The sequence below is a fragment of the Tribolium madens genome, unplaced genomic scaffold, assembly GCF_015345945.1.
Source record: "Tribolium madens isolate multiple individuals breed KSU strain unplaced genomic scaffold, Tmad_KSU_1.1 Scaffold_20;HRSCAF=117;Tcas5.2_LG4, whole genome shotgun sequence".
In the NCBI taxonomy this organism is placed as follows: Eukaryota; Metazoa; Arthropoda; class Insecta; order Coleoptera; family Tenebrionidae; genus Tribolium; species Tribolium madens.
In genome coordinates this window covers 3,904,202-3,925,409 of record NW_025400985.1, presented here as the reverse complement: position 1 = coordinate 3,925,409, position 21,208 = coordinate 3,904,202, and the positions used below count along the sequence as shown (strand labels likewise).

At 30.5% G+C, this 21,208-nt stretch overlaps 2 protein-coding genes across 3 annotated transcripts in view; one reads left to right on the top strand and one right to left on the bottom strand.

Annotated features, from left to right (window-relative positions):
• Positions 1–21,208, top strand: part of LOC123005020 (gamma-aminobutyric acid receptor alpha-like) — a 34,454-nt gene that overhangs the window by 10,249 nt on the left and 2,997 nt on the right. Inside the window, exons 2-6 of the mRNA XM_044398607.1 lie at positions 4,847–5,031; positions 5,078–5,145; positions 9,735–9,958; positions 15,074–15,156; positions 20,153–20,302. Coding sequence (XP_044254542.1) covers positions 4,854–5,031; positions 5,078–5,145; positions 9,735–9,958; positions 15,074–15,156; positions 20,153–20,302 — 703 coding nt within the window. The 5' untranslated portion in view covers positions 4,847–4,853. The remainder of the gene's footprint in view (positions 1–4,846; positions 5,032–5,077; positions 5,146–9,734; positions 9,959–15,073; positions 15,157–20,152; positions 20,303–21,208) is intronic.
• Positions 367–1,337, bottom strand: LOC123005022 (peptidyl-prolyl cis-trans isomerase G-like). Of its 2 annotated transcripts, XM_044398609.1 has the most exons (3): positions 1,264–1,337; positions 594–1,217; positions 367–539 (listed from the first exon to the last, which is right to left on the bottom strand). In XM_044398609.1, exons 2-3 carry the CDS (start codon positions 1,156–1,158, stop codon positions 406–408), a joined length of 699 nt encoding a protein of 232 aa, XP_044254544.1. In that variant the 5' UTR covers positions 1,159–1,217; positions 1,264–1,337; the 3' UTR covers positions 367–405. The 2 variants fall into 2 exon arrangements, with proteins under 2 accessions (XP_044254544.1, XP_044254543.1); XM_044398608.1 differs by having other exon boundaries at positions 594–1,293.

The window sequence follows — 21,208 nt, the reverse complement described above, 5'->3', positions numbered from 1 at the left end:
TTACAAGTTTTTTACGAGCCTGCTAAAACGATTAGCTTATATATTTACAAAAGCCGAATTAAAATTGAAATCGCCCTCCAAGTGCACCCTTAATTAAACTAATGGAAGAACGGGTTAAAAAACATAAACCCCAACAATCAAAAACTCCAAACTATAAATCTGATTAGGGCGCTTTTAATTACAAAAGGTTAATTAAAAGTTTTATTTATGAAAAAGTACAAGAGACACGTCCTGACAACTTGAAACGGGAAATGATTAGGGATGATTCCGGGGCGCAATTTGCGACGGCTTTGGGCACGAGAACTTATATCGGTAAATTATTTAATAAAGTTGGGTCACAAGCTCGTAATATCCGCAAAACGACTGTTTGTTAAGACCACTTTATTGGTAAGACCACAAAGACAGTTACATTGGGCTATCATAATTTGGAATTTCTTCAATATCATCTTTCACGTTACAAAGACAGTCGGGGTTGTCACACTGGTGACTATCATGGTGCATCTCGTGACCCTCCTTGTGGTCATCAGGATATACGATATCTGTAATAGATTAGTGCATTAGCAAAAATTTTGACACTTTAATGACAGTCAAACCTTTTCTCAATTCCTCGTCGATTCTTCTTGGCTCGTTCTCATAACTGGCATGAAAACTACGAGATTTCCTTCGTCTCCTCCTGCGCTTTTTCCCCGCTTTCCTTCTTCGCCTTCTTGTTTCACGAACTGGGAAATGGGAATCCGTGTCGTAGCTAACGCCTCGATATCTATGTGTTCTTCCTACGTCTGATTCACTGAGAAACGGTTGAGCACACGGAGTGATTGAGTGTTTCCTCTGTCTTCGTCTTCGGCGTCTCCTCCTCTGTGCTTGAAGCCGTTTCCTTCGGCGGCATTCCATGCAGTCTTTATTAGGATTTAATATCTCCGTGTTGATTCTAAATTTGCCAGCACGCTGCTTGACGATGCCATTACTCGCGGCGTGGTTAAGGGCTCGCTTAACTTGTGTGGATAAATTCCTAACTGTATTGCACGACCTAAGGTTGCGTAAGGACGATTTAACATGACTAACTATTTTCGTGGAGTTGGATCCCCCGTTTTCTTTAAGTTCGTATATGGCTTGCAACACTTCTGGAAGAAATCGTGGCGGTCGAACGGGTCTTTTCATACTTAGTTTAGAATTTTATAATCACATAAACACAAGAAAACAATTTTGATTTGGTTCATCTAAAGCACTAATTGAAAAAAGGCCAAAGCGGATTTTGTGACTTACCGAAATTTAGACTATTTGTTAGTAAACAAATGTGTTGTCAGGACAGTATCGATGCCACGCCTTGTCGATTTTGCTACAAAGGACATAATAGGATGTTGTTCGTCATCGGGTGGGAGTAATTGGATCAAGCACGGAGTCCGTGTTGAAAGTGGATAAGTAGATTTTCCTAATTTCCCCTCGCATTTATCTCTTTTTCCGAGTGAACTGTGTAGTGTTGCATGGATTAAAATTGACGTTTCCGATTATGCGCAAATCTCAATTTTAATCAGCACCTTTGACAATCTTAACTCGTTAGGACTCGCTTTGGGGGCACGATGTTTGGTTAGCGTTTTTGCGTCGAAAAATCGAGAGATGAGTACCGAGTTTTGTGGAAACGCGATTTCCTAGAACCGAATCACTTTCTGAGCTTATTTACGTCACACCTCTTACATTCGCTCCCAAAGCAAATCCCGTTTGTTGCGAACGGATTAAATCTTAAACCGCTCTCTGACGAAGCTTTTAAAAACGCTAAACATGTCTTGAATGCAATCGAGGTAGGCCAACACAAATTATTTGCTTTCTACAGAGACTTAAGACTTTAATACTATACAACTGATCTCTCAAGTTGTCTTCCTAACACTAAAAAAACGAATTCGCGGAAATTACTCTTTTTTTAGTATTTCACTAGACAACACGGTTTTTGCTTCTTGTAAAATGTTACTTAATTCTATTTTTTTTTCTGATCACTTCTTTCTCTTGTATCACCTACATTTTTTATCATTATTTTTTAAATCAAATTAGAATTCTTTATACAAAAATACGTTTAACTTGACCGTTTATCAAATAAAAAAAAGTTTGTTTTATTTATTTGTATATATTTCGAGTAAATACGAAAAGTGTTCTTCTCTTTCTTTAATTCATCAGTTAAATGTTGTAAAATGTCTAACTTTTTGTTTTTAAATTCTGCAAACTTATTCTGTTAAATGTACGGCCAATTTACACTTAAATTTTAAAATAGTATATTCTGTAACAAGTTTTATAATATGGCATATTCGCACAAGTGGAAAAATTCGTCTCACGAGCCGAAGGCAATAGCGGAATATGCTATTCTTTCAAAACGAATTTCAGACTATACTAAAATTTAGAAAGTATTATTTTACAAATTTACTTGTGACTATTCCAACACTAATGTAAAAATATTCTTGCACAATTTAAAAAAATATGAGTATTCTGTAATTAAAAATCAACCAAGAAGATTGTTATTATGCAGTATGTCCCCGGATTGAGTTTACAAGAGGAAAGAATGTTTATCTTTGATTTTACGGCAAAACTGCAAAGGAGAAACATTTATTGCTTTACATGAAATGAGCAAATCTGCGATTAAAATTTTGTTATTCTGATTCAGTACAAAAAAGTTTATTTTTCTCTTGATTTTTGACTATCACATTGGCGTTTTTATCTATTTGACAACTTTGATAATTAACTCATTAATTGAATAATGGTAGTTCTTGTTAAAAATAACTTTGGTTTTTATGTTAGTTGCTATTTATTAAAATTATGTTTTTCACCAAAAATTTTTTGTAACATTGTTGTCAAAAAATTAAAACGCCAATGTGGTGAAATTTAAAAGGCAGAGAAAATTTATTACAAGTCCAAGATCAAGAAAAAAATGAACTTTTCTTTCCACTGAGTCAGAATATTGAAGTTTTAATTACAGATTTGCTCGTTTCCAGTGAAGCATACACTCCCAAAAATAAAAACAGTGCAAACGTAAAACTTCATCACGTAAATATTGTTAAAGTATTTGTAATTATTAAAATATTAAAAATGTCAAAAGATGTTTTATGTTATTTTAATAAACTTACGTGATACAACCAAAGGGGTCATATTCACATTTAGCAGACTCTGTTTTGTTATAAAAACCACTTTTCATTTAAAGAACATAAAAAAAGTTTTAAATTTGTAATGTAGTGTTTTTTATAACCGATTACGTGGTATTTCGACAAAATTGAACAAAATCATTAACTTCAGCTGCTTAGGGTAATTCGCTCTAAATATCTTAAATTGTGGAGCACATAAAATCCGGAACACATTTTCTAAGCACCACTTTAGTTTTCTTGTAAATTGCAAATAAATGCAGTGATTCTTTAAGTTAAGTGCAACTTGTAATTATTAAGTGCAAAAAATAATTACTGTTATTAAAAGACACTCCTATTATTTAATGAATTAGACATAATCTTCTTTTACAACTTATTTGTGTAGCTTATAGAATTTTCACTTAGATATTTTTAAACGTCTACCCGGTTTGGGAATCATTTTACGACTGTTATGCTAATATACTCGTTGTAATTCGAGAAATAATGAAGATTAATAATCTCAATTAAAAGTATTTGTTTGCTTCCCACTGCTTTTAAAACGGTAGACAACTCTCAGAACACTCTTTGAATTTAATTTAGAGTTCAATTTTTAAAATTGCCCATATTTATGATTATATTAATTTTAACAAGCGTACTATTCGATATTCAAATCCAAACAATACATTAGAGTCGCTGTAATGCAGCATTTTGAGGTTTTAAAAGTTAAGTAAGATTTAAAAGTCAAAGACAATGATTGGGCCCCTCTGTGACTTGTCTAAGAAGTTTTCTAAAACTGTAAAAATTCTAAATAATTAAGAATTGTTCCGTAAAATTTTTTTTTGCACATTTTGAGTAATTTTAGTAACTATTTTTCTTTGCTTTTGTTAATATTTAAGGATCTAAAAAATTGATTCTTTGTATTTTTTTAGTCAATTAAATGGTTCAGTTTCAATATTTGTTGCTTTTCTAATGTTACTAAATATTCATTCAGCAAATAGGCTATACAAAAAAAATAGTTAAACCAAAAATTATTGCTTATGTCATCAAAAGAGCACAATTACGTCTTTGAACACAAAAAATCTGAAAAACTTGGAACTTCAAAGGATTACAACAAGTAAAACGGTTAATTATTGGAAGCTTCTATGAGCTTATTTTGACGTTTTGGCACATTCGGCCTACTTAATACGAACATTTATTGAAATCGAAAAATTTATATCTCTCACGTCTCAAGAATTAAAATTATGGAAAATGTGGTACATAATTCAGAAAAAAATGAGCAATAATCTGTCGCACATCACAGTTCAGTATAAAAATAAGAAAAAAACAGTGCCTACGTCTTTTGAGTATCACATTTAGAAGACAAAACTAGAAATGTTATTAAATTAAATTACAATGATCTACAAAGTTTTTTCTTTAAGCCAAACAAAAATTCATTGAAATCCGACGAAGAATAACAAGAATACTATAATGTAAAAAATTGCAAAATTTTAGTTATCCGCTTAATTTTGGCGGCCAATGTATTTTTCTAGAAAAAAGATTCACGTTTTTTTACTGTTAAAATTCGCAATCCTATACAAATTTAAAAAAAATTGTTGTGCTGGACAAAAATAAATTTTCAATCACTAGGATTCCTATGAGTTATGACAAAGTATTTGTATTGTCTATCGTCTGCAGAATTAAATTGACTCTGAAACTTCCGAATGCCATCCCTCAGCAAAATTCCATCCGAAAATAATTCTTTGTTTCAGTTTGAGGATGAAGCGGTTTCAGCTTTGGCTGACCGTTTCGTTACTAACCAAGTTTGAAACCGGCTCAGGTGTGTCCCTCAAACAATCTTCACGAGCACCACAAATGAACAATCACCAGAACATCTCGACGCTTTTAGATAATCTCCTCAGAGGTTACGACAATAGCGTTCGTCCTGATTTCGGCGGTATGACCACACAAAACAATTCATGCGTGTTATCATTGCATTTTAGGCCCTCCTGCTGTCGTCGAAGTCGATATTATGGTGCGAAGCATGGGCCCCATCTCGGAAGTCGACATGGTAAGCAGGGTGGGGCGCGTAAACTACACAGGTTGTTTACATGAAAACAACATCATTGTTTACTTATCACTAAAATCTGTAAAGAACGTAAACAACGTAAACAATACAAAATGTATGATTTTTTATTCACAATCACTAATGTAATATGCCGATTACTGACCTTTTAAACGTTGGGAAACACATCATTAAATCTCATGAGGAGTAATAATATTACTCCTGAGTGCAGAAAAAAACGCAAATTGATTTTTTATAATGTAATTTGGCCTGTTAATAAATCACAATTCACAATTTCATAATTTTCTGGCATCTTCCAAACTTCTATTAAGTTTTTCCATGTTTTTCCATTTCGTTTTTAACACTGACTATGGCAACACCACCAAATAATAAGATAGTTTTCTTTTTCACACCATGTAAATCTCTGAAAATTTTGACAATTTTGATTTTGACAATTTGCGATTTTTTGCACTCAAGTGTACTTCTCTTGGGCGGTAATATGCAGGATAGCCAACCTTAAAATTACAAAAATACCGGGAATTTTTTCTTTCAAACAGTCAAGTTATGCATAATATTTTGTTAAATTAGTATTCAATTGCTTTTGTAGCAATTTCTCTTACTTCTGGGGAGTACACTGTTCCATTTCGACGATTTTAAATCAGATTCACACATTATTTCAATATTTTCTTTGACATTTCTGAAATGTCAAAAATTAAACCCCATTTGGATGGCCTACCACGTTTGGACCTTAACTTTGCTTGAATTTCATTTTACTCAAATTTTTGACTGAAAATAATGTGATTGATAAAATAGCATTCGAACCTCGGTGGTAATAGCATATTTACCACCTCGCTTGTAATGTACAAATTTTTAACTTGATGTTCTTCATGTTTCTTCTTGGTAATATTTTTGCTTTTTTAAAAGAATTCCTAGTTTCCTTGTCACTATAACTACTTGTTTTAAGTTTTTTACACTGTTTTAATTTCGATATTAAGACTACATAGGTATTGATTCGTACCACGGTGTAAGATATTTAGGTGATGCAGTGAGCCCTGCAAACGTGTGGCCAAACCGATCACACAGTTGTATAAATGATAATAGTTATAATTTTTTTTAATACAAGTTTATATAAAAAATACACGTCATATACCTACTACCTATACATATGAATTTAAATTCTAAAAGAAATATTATTTAAATGATAAAGCTTTGCTTGAACTTATTTTTATTACATGTGTTTCTGTTGCGAAATGTAAAGAAATACATATTGAATTTTACTTGAAAACAGTTATTACATAAAATAATTAGTAAATTAGTAAGTATATTAAATAATTGAATAAATTAGTACTTCATTAAAAATAATTCGTTTTAAATTTTATGAAATTAATTTTATGAAACGTATTATCGAAGACAAAGATTTTTCAAGAACATTTTTCGTAGGAGCATAATATTCTAAGGGCCAGTTGCATAATCGAATTTAAAAGAGCATTAAATTAAATGTTGTTTAGAACGTGCTAATTACACGGACTCCTTGAGCAAAATTTCACATTCTAAACCAACATTGACTTTAAAGTCTCTTTAATTCGGTCATGAAACTTAATTAAAAATTATTACGAATTGTAAAACTGCAATAACAAACCATCAATTTATCAAAAATTTGTTGTTATTAATTAATTCAGTTTTTGGACTGGTTTATTTTTGTATCCAGAGAAAAATTAATTCAGAGAGATCAAATATATAAAGTACACACCTTGCGTCGATTACTACTTTTTAAATAACGTTACTTTGATTTGAACTGAACTTTATTTTATAATTATTGAAATCACATTAATTATCACCATTCGGAATTGAATGTAAAGACCACAGACTAGAAGGTAAATAAATAAATAGAAGGTAATAAACCTTTATTCTTATTTCAAATAAATTTTGTTTGTTATTCAGTTCAGCTATATTTGATTCCTCTACTAAAATAAATAAGTAAATTATTATTATTTATTGATAATAGTTATTAAAAACAGAAATCGAAAAAAATGTAAATTTAGAGTTGTTTTTTCAATTCTTTTTGCTTTTCTGATTCGTTTAACTTGTGGTTCAAATTTAACAATATTCTGGACAATCTGGAACAATAGTACTGCTTCTTCTTCTAATCTTCTAATCTTTTTGAGATCAAATTTGACAAAATTTGCTGTTTCAATCTAGAAAAAATATGTTTTATGGTGGTTATAATTTTAATTATTTTTCTTTAGATTTACCGTATAACAGCCAGTTTTTATTTCACGAATTATATGTTTTGCTTTAAAATGTTTTCTACACACATGATCCTTTACAGCGAAAATACGGAATTTTTGGAATTATATGATTAGACAACTTTTTCCGTGGTAGGTATCGGAAATAAAGATAATTTTTCATTATTATCAACGCAGTGCATGCGCTCGCTGCATCACCTAAATATCTAACACTATGATTCGTACATAATTTGAAAGATGAAATTTTGAATAAGCAATCCGTGAGATTTTAAACGTCCCTCAGGGGAATTTTTTAAAAATGTATTGTATTTTAAACATAATGCAGAATAGTTATTCTTGTTTGTGCTTAAAAGTGCTTAAAATGACAGCTGACTGGATAAGGCATTTTCGACTTGACTTCTTTCAAATTTTTTTTCTTTAAGCACAGTGAGATAATTAATTCTACATTCTGATTTATTCCTCATTTGCACTAGAATGCTTATAAAACTGTCAAATTATTTAATCAACATCTTACTTATCCTCAAAATAATAGTTCTTTACATTGTTTACGTTGTATATTCTTTAGGCGTAAACGTAAAAAATAACACAGGCCGACAAAAAAAATCATGTCGTGACAACTTGACAAATTTTATATCATTTTGTTGGTCTCAGTAAGACAAATCAAATGCACTAACAAAATTTCAAAAAGTCCACACACTTTGCACTAAATAATTTTTTTCTAATTTAAATGAATTTAAAATACTTGAACTTTAAAAAATCATTACTCAATAACTATTAAGCCGATTTCCTTCAAATAAAAGCCATTCTAAATAGATGGACTTGACAATTTAAAATTTAATATTGGCAAACTTTTCAGTTTGCAGTTCAAAGCAAATGAAAGTTATCTAAGAAAAACCCTACGAGTAATTTTTTTTTCTTCGTCACCATCGTGTAGAGCATCTTTAAGATATGATTTTTTGAAGTTAAGGTTTGCTAATCAAGCATTGCGCCAAATAAGAGAAATGCATGTTAAAAAGTATTTGTTTTAAGACTCTTCTTTTGCTTAAAAATGGCCAATTGCACCTTCTTTGTTCTAATTAGAATAAACAAAAACTGTTTCTTTACTTAAAACAAACAAAGAGTACCAGCGTACTAATTAAAGCAAATAAAGAGATTTTTTGTTCTAAAAATGATCACTGATCATTGAGCAAAAAGGATCTAGAAGTTTAAGGCAGTAGCTTTTTTCAAATTAAATCACTTTCCATTCGATTCTAAATATCTGATTTCTGAACATTTTTTTGAAAAAGTTTTCAGCAAATGCTTTCTCATCACTTTCTACTGATGTTGAATGCAATAAGTCAGTTGCTTTGTGTGCAACTGTTATCACAACAACTACTACCTACAAGCTAACTGAAGCTAATCGTTGAATGTCCCAACAAAATAAATCAGGTGACTTTTTGCATTTAACATCACTCGAAAGTGATGAGAAAGCATTTGCTTAGAACATTTTCAAAAAAAGTTCGGAAAGCTAGAGCAAAGTGAACAAGTCGAAATCTGAATGGAAAGTGATTTGATTTGAAAAAGATTTGCCCTTATATTTAAGGCTTGTGCCTTAAACTTCTACATCCTCTTTCCTCAATGATCAGTGGTCATTTTTACAACAAAAAAACTCTTTATTTGCTTTAATTAGTACGCAGGAACTCTTTATTTGTTTTAAGTAAACAAACAGTTTTTGTTTATTCTAATTAGAACAAAGAAGGTGCAATTGTCCATTTTTAAGCAAAAGAAGAAAAACAAATACTTTTATAAAAATGCAATTTTAAGTAAGATTAACATGCATTTCTCCTATTTGGCGCAATGCTTGATAAGCAAACCTTAACTTCAAAAAATCATATCTTGAAAACTACTCGGTATATTCTTTAAAAAATTTTGATGACAACTAATAAAGAGATGCTCTACACGATGGTAATGATAAAAAATACTCGTAGGGTTTTCTTAGATTATTTCGATTTACTTCGAACTTCTTCGAACACTGTTCTAAGAAAAGTTCGCCAATATTAAATTTCAAATTGCATATCATTCTAAAGGGCAAGTCAATCCCTTTAAAATGACTTTTATTTGAAGGAAATTGGCCTAATAGCTGTTGAGTAATGATTTTTTGAAGTTAAAGTATTTTAAATTTTAAATTTGTCAAGTTATCACGACATGATTTTTTTGTCGCCCTGTGTAAAACTAAATGCCCAACCCTGAGGTAAGCACTGTTTTAATTTCTGAAAGCTGCTGTGTTTACGCCTTGTGTGTTGGATCTTGGCCAAAACCCGTATTGCAATGTTAATCCGCGATTTTAATCGCACGACTTGTTGATTTTAGACGTATTCAATGGATTGCTACTTCCGGCAGTCGTGGGTTGATAGACGATTAGCCTTCCCAGGGGACACCAACGATACTCTGGCCCTTAGTATATCGATGCTTGCAAGGATTTGGAAGCCAGATACTTATTTCTACAATGGGAAGCAGTCGTATTTGCACACCATAACAACTCCCAACAAGTTCGTCAGACTGTATCAAGACGGGAGGGTGCTTTACTCGTCGAGGTGAGTTTTTTAAAGACACACCCAGTCAATCAGTGCATTCTAAGACAAAGTTTAATTAAGCTCGTCCGTGGCACGGCAAAGCTTTTCACATTTGCATAGTTTACTGAAGGATCGGAGATTACGTGCCATTGAGTTAATTTACTAATATTAATTGGCTGCGATTAACCGCCGTTCCGGTTCGATCGGTAAACTCGCTCCTCTCTTGCTCGAATCTTTAAACAAATTAAGACAGCACAAAACTTGGGGCAATGCAAATAAAAATGGTGGATGCGCCGGGAACATGTTCAAAATCAAACATAAAACTTATTGTTTTTCAGTTTAGGTCAGTTTTCAATTTTAATAATTGTCGATAATTTTAATTTAGAATCAATTTGGCATGCACAAGGGGAATTTGGAAACAATATTTTCATTATGAGACATTAAACAAAAATCACACCGGTCAGCATATGAGTTTTTTGAATATTTTTGATAAATTTGAATTGCGCAGTAAGTTTTGAACTTCAAAGCATCATTCTTTTGTGTCGATTACAACAAATCTGTTTTATTTAGTCAGCTCTCAGTTTCGCGTATTACTTATAACAAAATTTGATTTAAATTAAAGGTATCTTTAATTATATCAAAAATGTTAAATAGAATATGTGAAATCAATCTCAATTTGTTTTGTTATAATTGTAAAAGGTTTTCTACAAAAAAACAAATATACAAAATCAATTACATTTTTTTTTATTTATTTAATTTGTTTCTTTATTCTACGTGAAAGAATTCATCCATAAGCAGAACTATACAGGTGAGCCACAGAGAAAATTTTCAAATAAGGTAAGATTCCAGGAACATGGAAACAATATTTAAGAAATTCTCCTTGTTTCCTTTTTTAACAGGTTATAGTAAAAAACTTGAAAAATAATTTTTCCAACAGAAATAAACAGTCAAACTGCAAAATTTAAATCCTCATAATTTCGAAATTTTTATAAATAATTTTTTTTAACATATTTTACATGTTCCGGATATCTTAACTTATATGGCATTTTTCTCTGGGAGCAAGTTCTGGCGCAGCCTGTTCTTTTCAAATCACGTAAAACAAGTCTGAAAAAGTTTCAATTTGCGAATCGGTGTAATTCATGTCTAAACATACAGGGTGAATATAAAGTATGGAACCAAGCGGTTTTATTTTTAATCATTTGCCTCCGGAAAATAATAATTAATATAAATTAAAGTAGTATAAAAAAATGTGATCGTAATTTCAGAACGAAATTTTGTTTTGTTTTTGAGTTATGCGATTTTTTTTGTCAAAATTGCAATTTATGTGAAAAAATTTTTTTGAAAAAATTAAAAATAAAGCAGATAGTTGTAATCCTTTTTATTCACCTGGTATGTCAAATCATATGTCAATCAAATCTTTTAAATTTTTGAAATTCATCCAATTAGATTCGCGGTAATTTACCTTACAGGTAAATACACCGAGCGATATTTAAAAAAAAATTGAGAGGTGTGTTAATTTTAAAAGTTGTTTCTTTTTATTTCATGTGTCCTGAATTCAGAGATATCCCATCTTCCTATCACATCTAGTTTTTTTACACAATTTAAAATTTCATTATAAATTTTTCAAAATTAAATGGTTTAAAAATCCACTCAGTGAAATAAATCATCCGACTTACACTCAAATTTGTAAAATAAATAACTATTTTTTAAACAAATATTTATATTACCCTTATTCCGAGTGATATCTTTTGCATTTGTCCAAAAAAATACGTCTGAGAGTAATTTGTTTTTGAATTGACTTTTAATTGATAAAACAATTGATTGTTGGTTTTTAAGTTTTGGTCAGTACTCAAGTAAACACACAAAGAATTTGAACAAACAAAAAGACACATTTTTTTCTTAATTTTTTCAATCAATCAATCTATTTAGTATAAAATGAGCGATTTTGTTTTTATTTAATACGACAGAGTTTAAATAAGCCAATAAATTATTGACGATAAGATATCTGGCGCTGAAACAGTTGTAACGAAATTTGGCTCAGTTTAGTGCTAACCGAAAACGTGAAAAATTGTCTGCTATACATTACAGTCGTCCAAATGGTACTTTATCGAATTCATCTCACGTTCCATAAATCCTAAGATGGTGCTCAACGTAACATTTTCACATAGAAGCGTGTGTGTAGGTCGAAAATGCAATAAATTTCAATTCGTGAAAATCCTTCATATTCACGTGTTAGATTTTATTAGTTGTAACAAAGGTTAGAAACAAATAATTCAAACATCATAATAGAATACGACAGCAATTTAGATAAAACCGCTGAAACCGCTGCAGACGATCCTAAATTTCATTAAAGTTATCTTCGTTCCTATATATTTTCGTGTATTTGTCCAGAAATGTCAACATCTAACGCTGAGAGGAGATATTTGTTTTCCAAACGAACTCAACTCATCACTTGTACTCTATGTTATGGATGAATTAACCTAACATGCAGAAGTCCTGAACTCGATGTGCTTTTGTCGTGAAATTTTAATCACCATTGATCTGGATACACACAATGTCAAAACCACGGCAGTTTGCAAGTTTTATTTATTGAAACTCAGTCATATTTTCAAGCAGTTCTCGCACATTTGATCCATTGCAGTGGAAAATAATTTCTATTACAACTTTGGAATTTCAATTTTTTTATGTCACCTGCAATGCTTCAACTCAAAAACTGCGTTTAACAATGTAGCTATACATATTCTTTGTAAAAATAAAATTATTGAATCTTCTTATAGCCCTCAATTGGACATAGAATTAAATAAAATAGTTACAATTTGTTTCGACTTTTCTCCTTGTTGTTGTTTGGAACTTTGCCCACTGTTATGACGAGATTTTTCACTACTCAACTAGAACGGATTTTAATGGAGCAATTATTAATTTGTACAGGGTGCTGTATTTTAGATGTCCGAATAGGGAATCTCCGAAACTAACATGTTTATCCAAAAACGAGTGACACATTCTGGGGCTCATTTTTTAAGAAAATAATATTGGTTAAAACCGCATCCCGCTATCGTCTTTTGTTTTCGACTTACAGACAAAAGTTTACATTTTGGCGAAATCTAAAAAAATTCATATCTTCGTTATTATAGAAAATACGGATTTGAAATAAAGACATTATATAGGCACTTTTTTACGAGGACTTTAGTAATGTAGTTAACTATTTTTTTCAGTTTTTGTTTAGCCTAAATAAGATAAACTTTTATTTTTTAAATAGAAAAAATATATTGTAATTGGGAAATATACAGGCTGTCCCAGAGCTTCGTATTTCTTCGATTACTCGGACAATAAAGAAGATAACGAAATGCGGTTTCTTTTGGACGATAGACATTCATTTTTTTCTATGGTCCAAAAATATTTTCATCATTATAGGCAAATTTTATAGAGGGTGGCGCAACAAAGTTATATTATTTCTTATGGAACACCCAGTATATTATGCGCTTATTTGAAAGAGTTTTTAATTTTATAAATATTCATATTAGGTTTTATGGGTCTATCAATGACCGTTTATCATTTATGGGCAATTTTATGAAAAAAATAGTACCATTTTTGAAAAATCACAACGGCTTTGCTAGAAAGAAAAAATGAATAAAAACAATAGCAACTATTTTTACTGAGTCTGTTCCTAAATTATTATGGTTGAAATTCGATAAATTTTTTGCAACTGCTGCAGAGTGTTGACATTTGCAAAATATCAAGTAACTTGATTTTTTCAAATAAAACACCCTGTATGTTATTACTTTATCGTGTAGAACTTTTAATAAGTTTTCTAAAAAACCTAGGATTTGGTGGTCTAAACTTTACCTGTTTTAATGTACACCTTTTTAAACCTACAGAATTTTAAATTATTCTATTTAGCGCTAAAAATCACGTAGGTTTGCGTTACCTCCTCCTCTAAAAAAATGGGAATTTTTTTAATGAAATCTGTAAATAATAATCAATAAAAGTTTTGTGAACTGTAAAATAGATGAAAAAATAAATGAAATTATAAAAATGTAAAAAATACGATACGTTAGAAGTATTCAACAAACATGCGAGCGCCTCAGAACAAAATTTTGCATTTTTTTTTCATTACTTAGTGCTTAGAAAACTCTTTCATTAGTGACACTGGTTAAATAATCTAGTTTAAATCCTTTTAGTTGAAAATGCAACATTATTTCATGGCCAACTGCGAACAAAAATCAAAGATAATTTTTTGCTAAAAATGTATTATAATAATTTGTTACAAATATATATTTTTTAGATAAGAAAAAAACAAGCTTTTTAAAAATGACAGCCATCTATGGTTCCCATTTAAAAAAGTACAAATTTATTTTATTACGACTAATCAAACAACTGAAAAAAATGTTAACTACATTATTAAATTCTACGTAAAAAAGTGCCTGTATAATGTCTTTACTTCAAATCTGTGTCTTCTATAATAACGAAGATATTAATTTTTTTAGATTTCGCTAAAATGTCAATTATTGTCTATAAGTCGAAAACTAAAGACGATAACTGGATGCGGTTTTAACCAATATTATTTTCGCAAAAAATTAGCTCCAAAATGTATTACTCGTTTTTGGTTAAACCTCTTAGTTTCGGAGATTCCCTATTCGGACATCCAAAATGCAGCACCCTGTACAATTAAGCATATTATGTAAAAAGTTCAAGTAAATAGAGTTAAATTTGCCTAACTGTTTGTTGTAATAAAAGATATGAAAGCGTCTTGGCGGAGTTAAATCTTGTTGGAACAGACGCGAATATAGAATTATTCCGGTAATTGTAATTAAATCGAGGCAAATTTTGTGATACGTCGCAAGCACCGGAACGTTCGAATAATGAAAGAAATGGTAATAGAGTTGTGCAAGTGATTATGTCAATTAAGAAAATTAGGAGCAAAAGTTTGTCGGTGATCAAGCCGTTTGTCTGAAATCCTAACTTATAATAAGATTTACACACAATAACACAATTTGCAAAATTAATTCCGTCCCGATTTTTCATTGCATAATTGAATAATTTTTTGCCGTCCACCCGTACTAGCTCGATAATTGCAAATTACATATTCGTAGCCGTGAATTAGCAAACAGGCTGTTCATAATTGATTTTGTCTTTCAGATTGACGATTAAAGCCGGATGTCCCATGAATCTGGAGGATTTTCCGATGGATATCCAGAGATGTCCGTTGAAATTCGGATCGTGTAAGTACCGCAATATATGGCTGTTGATGGGCGATAGAAATAAATGAAAACAAGGGTAGCATGTGGCAAAACCTCTAAGATAGACACCACAATTTATGCCCAAGGGGATCAAGCGCCCTCTCGGAGTAGGTCATTGTGGCTTGATTAATGCCCACACCTGTCATCGCCTTTGCTACTTGTTACTTTGCCCTCCTATTATAACGGAAAATTTTCAATTAGACCACCCCTATCACCCGTTTGACTTTTAAGGGCGCAAATTACGTCGGCCTTTGATGCTCATGACAAGCTTATTATTGTTTAATAAATACAATACATTTCATTCACAATTTAATAACTTTAATGACGCTACGGATTCACAAAATTACGAATTAAATCACCTCGTTTGTCTGATTTCGACATTTGATAATTGTGTCCAATTTGGATGTTACCAAATCCTCGAAAAATTTATATGAGTTTTTGCTTAAACCCCTTATATCCACAATAATGCCCTTTGGTTCTAAAGACAGATACATCTCAACGTTTAATTCCGGGTAGGAAATGGTGTTTCAGCATTCAACAGGTGGCGACAAACGCCTTTTTGCGATAAGTTCATCACGATTTGTTTAACGCACAGTTAGGTAAAAATCATTTATCTTGAAATTTTAGACTTTTCTGTATAGACAATCAAAAATTATGAAAAATAAGTTGATGTATAATAATGTAATGTTAAATCGATCGAGTCATAGAAACAAAAAAAAAAAGTAAAAGTTCATAAAATATATTAAGAATTACATTACATTGAAGTTACAATTTTTGTCATTTTAAACGTGGACTGTCAAAAAACGCAGTAATCTTTAAAAAAGCAAAGTTTTAGCACAGCGTCTACTCGTACACATATGTCTGCTCAAAAAATCAGACATTTTTAGATATTTTAAAGAAAATAACTTTGAACTCTCAGAACATCTTGATTAGTAAACATTTGCCTCTTTAACGCTTGCTATTCTTTTAAAAACTGCCCTAAAAATCTTCAGAAAAAGATGTTTTGCGCACTGAAAAAATCAACCAGTCGTAGTAGAAAGTTAAGATAAAGAGGTAAGCCCTCGTTTTTTGATTATTAATAAAGAAATAATTAGATTTTATGTTTTCTCTTAGACGTACATATCAATATTATTAGTAAGGCTCGGATTATATGCAAAATGCATATTTGTTATTAAGAGGTATATCAACAAAATTGTAAGTTTTCTATGCATATCTAATGTTTTTTGATTAAAATAAGCCAATTAAAAAATGCATATTTTGACAACTTTGTGCACATTTTAGGAAATATTGCATATTGTGAAAATTTTCTTTAAATCACAAATTTCCGATTAAAAATTTTAATTCAGATTAAAAATTGGACAGTTTAAAAAAAATGTTCGGATTAAAAATATGTTAAAGAGAAAACTATCGATAATTCGTAAGACGGACTCAAAGAATTAGTATCCTGCTGAGTGTTTTTTAAATTCGTTTTATACAGGGTGAATATACAGGGTGCGCCAGAACTCGCGCCCCAGAGAAAATTTTCAAATAAGGTAAGATACCAGGAACATGAAAAAAATGTTTAAAAAATTCTATCTGTCAAAAAATTTTGACATTTATTTTTTGACATTTGACATTTTTTTATATCTATTTAATAATACTGATGATCTTGTATATGTTTTTTTACAATTATTTAGTAAAGGGACAAAAATTTTGACAATAAAAGCCACAAATAACATTAAACAGAGATACAATTTAGGATACAGCTTCCTTGTTTTCTCTTCTAATAGCCTATAGCAATATATGGCATTTTTCTCTGGGGCGCGAGTTCTGGCGCACCCTGTATTATAAAGGATGGAACCAAATGTTTTTTTTTAAATCATTTACTTTCAGAAAATAATAATTAATACCAATAAATTAAAGTAATATAAAAAAATGTAATCGTATTTTGAGAACAATATTTGTTTTGTTCTTGAGTTATACGATATTTTCTGTGAAAATTAAAATTTATGTAAAAAAAATTTTTGACAAAATTTAATATAAAGTAGATAGTTGAAATCTTTAGATCATAACCTCCATTAGAAAAATAGTTTTTTTAGTGGGTTGCCATTAAAAAAAATAATATTTTTGTAGAACTCAAAAACAAAAAAAAATAAAAAATTCGAAAAATCACATTTTGTAGTACTTTATTCATCAATTAGTTTTTCAAAGAAAATTAATAGTTTAAGCAAAAAACGTGGTTCCATACTTTTTATTCACCTGGTATAATAGTTCCATTCGGATAAGTAGTAGCCTGCAAATGAATTTTAGCAAAATTGTTTAAAGTGATGTGATATGAAAATTACAGATTTCTTAAAAAGGCTTAATGGCTTGTTTGAGGCAAAACCAATTTATTTATTCTCTTTCGTTCATCGTGTGCAATTCAAAATACCGAAAATACAAAGTTTATTGTCCTAAAGGATAAAGATTTATCCCAACTTTTTTATTGTTAAAAGTTTTGCATATCGATGCATATTTGGCATATATTGCAGCATATTTCTTAATATCTTGTGCATATTTTTGTGAAAATTCATGCATATACATGCGCATATTTTACGGATTTTTTGTGCATATAATGCGAGCCTTAATTATTAGTCATGTTAAAAACTGGTGTTATGATTATTTGCACATATGCGAATATAAAAGAAGAATCTAATATAAAATTTTCCATTTTTGTCAGCTCAATGTGGTTTAGGAATTATGAAAGATTCAACGGTTAAAATAGAAAAAACAAGTTACAAAGTTTGATATATCAAAACAAAACGAAAGTTTTAAATCTGACAACTGAAACGTGTTTTAATGAATAATTACAGATTTGTTTACTATTTCTTTTACGAAATAGGATCACGTCAATTACAAAATTGGATAACTGAGTACATGCCATATTCGTATCGACAAAAAGTCGATGCAGCAAACAACTACTAATTATTGGTTGTTTTTGAAGTCTTTTTTAGTCTTTTTGAAATCTGATATTTATTATAAATTATAATAAATAATAGACCTTAAAAAAGCTAAAGTGAATGATAGTATAGTAATAATAACAAATAGTAATAAAAAGTTCTAGTAAAAGTTTTTTAGTTACCGAGATATTGCTTGATAAAAATACTATTCAACATTTAAATATTAAATAATACCAAGATTATCATTTTTTGACCAAGCTCGGTATACTTCCTTTCTTTAACATACGACAGCGACAATGAAAGAAAAAGTTATGAATAATGAGTAAAACGCAAAATAAGTTAAATAATAGTAGATTGTTTAACAAGTAAAGAAAAGTGGTGGTTTACTATTGAGTGAAAACAAATTCATCTACGAACGTTAGCGAGTAAATTAAATTTTCACGAGGTTTTGGCCAATAAGAAATAAAAACAGGTTTGTGCTCACAAAACGTGAATGGGAAATGATTATTATTGGCCCTTGTATATAATTGGACCAATAAATTAACAAATGTGTCCAGCCAATCACCGATTATTCATAAAAAAACTGTTTAAATTCAATTCAAATTTGCTGTGAAAAAGACGCAAAAATAATGAATTTAAATTAATTTTTCCAATTAGTCACGAAAAATTAATGTTAGAGAAAGGACTATTTCGTCAATTTTTTTCTTAGTGAATTCCAAAAAAAATGCAGATTAAAGCTTTCATATGACTTTTAAAAATAATAAATTTAAATTTGTTTCCTCAATTGGCTTTGAAAAATTTATATCTTTTTCCCGTTTAGTACCGTGCGATCAAAAAAAAAAAAAAAATTAGAGTAGGCGGTGACTAAAGTCCTTCAGATGGCAATCCTGATTTTTGACATCAAATGTCAGCGGAAACTTTGACAAGTTTGCGTTTTATTCCTTTTGAGTGAAATAATGTTCACTTTAGAGCAGAAATTTTTTATTGCTGTACAAGAGGAAAACGGTGGATGGTCATTTTCACTTTTAGTTTGTGTGGAAAATTTCCAGCCCAGATTCCCAGCCAATGTGTTGCCAACTGTAGAATTTAATCGACGCCTACTCTAATTTATTTTATATTTGATCGCACGCTATAACAAAATCGCACACTTTTTGCATTGCATTCAGTTGGAAATAAAAAATTACTGTTACCGAGAAATTGACAATATTTGGACAATTTGTCGAAATTAACGCAGAAATGATGAGTGCATTTGGCAATAAAAATAAATCGTTTTAATGATAAAAAATAAGAACTATATTTTTAAATTTAAATTTGTTTTCCTCATTAACTTCGAAAAAACTAATTTAAAACAAATGTCCAGAGAAGTTTATAAACGTGTATTGAAAATGATGTAAATGACTTTGAACGGTTTTTTTTTGCATTTTTATCGGATTATCTCCGAAAAGAAAAATGGGTTTATTTAACTTATTTTGCATTTGACTCATTATTGATTACAACTTTTTTTGTTATCACTAGCAAATGTCAAATTAAGAAAGTCATTGTCTACCAATATACCGAGTTTGTTCAAAATAGTGATAATCTTGATATTATTTAACTAAAATTAAAAGTTGAATTTTTTTTCGCTATTCTATATTGCGCAAAAACTATTATACCCTAAGTTTATGCGTATGAAATTTTTGTGTACGCCCTGAAGTATCCAATTACAGTTAGTATTTCAATTATGCCTAAGCCGTCCACATATTGCATACGTGTATGTAATCGTAGCAAACACAAAATAATTTCGCCCACAACTCCTCCCACCACGATTTAATTTATTTACGTTCGAAAACCAGCTAAACCAAAAAAGCTTTCACCGCCACACACAAAGTGTTTTTGTCTGTCGCAAAGTGGTTTTTAAACGCAAAGCAAGGATGGTAGCAGATCGCTATGGCTTGTTAAAGTCATTTTGTATCGAATAGAAGGGGTGGATTTGAAATCGGTAGTCCCGCGAGGCGGTGAAACGGCCTCCAGTCGGGCGTAAAACGCACTTTTCGTGGAATTAAATCGAAACTGTTTTGCAGTCGGTTACACGGCTCAGGATGTCCTCTACAGGTGGAACACCGCCAGACAAGTGGCCATTGCAGAAGATATGAAACTGTCGCAGTTCGACCTCATCGCAACCCCTGCTGCCAATCACACCGACACCATCGTCAACAGCGATACCAAATCAGGTGTTCGCATTGATGTCAACTTTGATTTTAGTAAGAGATGCTGCGTATGCGGTCTTAAGTCTCAAAGCCCAAACTTGTTTGTATAATAGGATCAGAGCTTCTTAATTATAGTTTACGCTCGGCCTAAGCTAATTTGATCGGGTGATGAAGCTCCTGGACCGAGACACGAACCCAAACTAAACATTTTTGAAAATATTCAACCTCAACCAACCAATTCCATATCAATTTGTATAATTTTAGTCATATTATTAATAAAAAAATCGATCCGGTGGCCTACTTACGCCGATTGTGTTTTATTTTAATACTGACATTTTCAATGCACGGTAATACAATACGACTCTGAATAAATGTAGTTGTTGCTCATTGATTGACTTTATTATAATAAGGGGGAGTTTTTTAATATTCCTCACAAAACTTGCCAATTTCTGCACGTAAAAAAATTATTTCCACCAGATAAATCTTCAACAATATCAATATATTTTTATTAAAGCTTCTTTTTGACGTCACGTTATTTATGCACCAAGGGACGTAAATACAGGGTGATTTTGAATTAAATTTTGAAATAAATTCAATGGCTTTTAATATAGCATAAGCTAACAATTAAGAATTTTTCTAATTTCATAGTTTATTTTTGGACATATTCAATTTTATATTGGAACCCCTAGTTTTTTGATACTGGTATGTGCAATATGTTTCACTTTTATTAAAAATTATTATTAAAAAACATATGTAAGTTAAAAAAAATTATAAAAGTTGTAAGTAATGTAAAAGTGGGAAATGAAACAAAGTATTGCCAATATTTTTTCAAATTTGTAATAAGAAATGACAATAATAATTGCCTATAACAAATCAGAAAAACAACTAATTTAGTAATTTAGATTTATTTATTTATTTTATTATTTACTG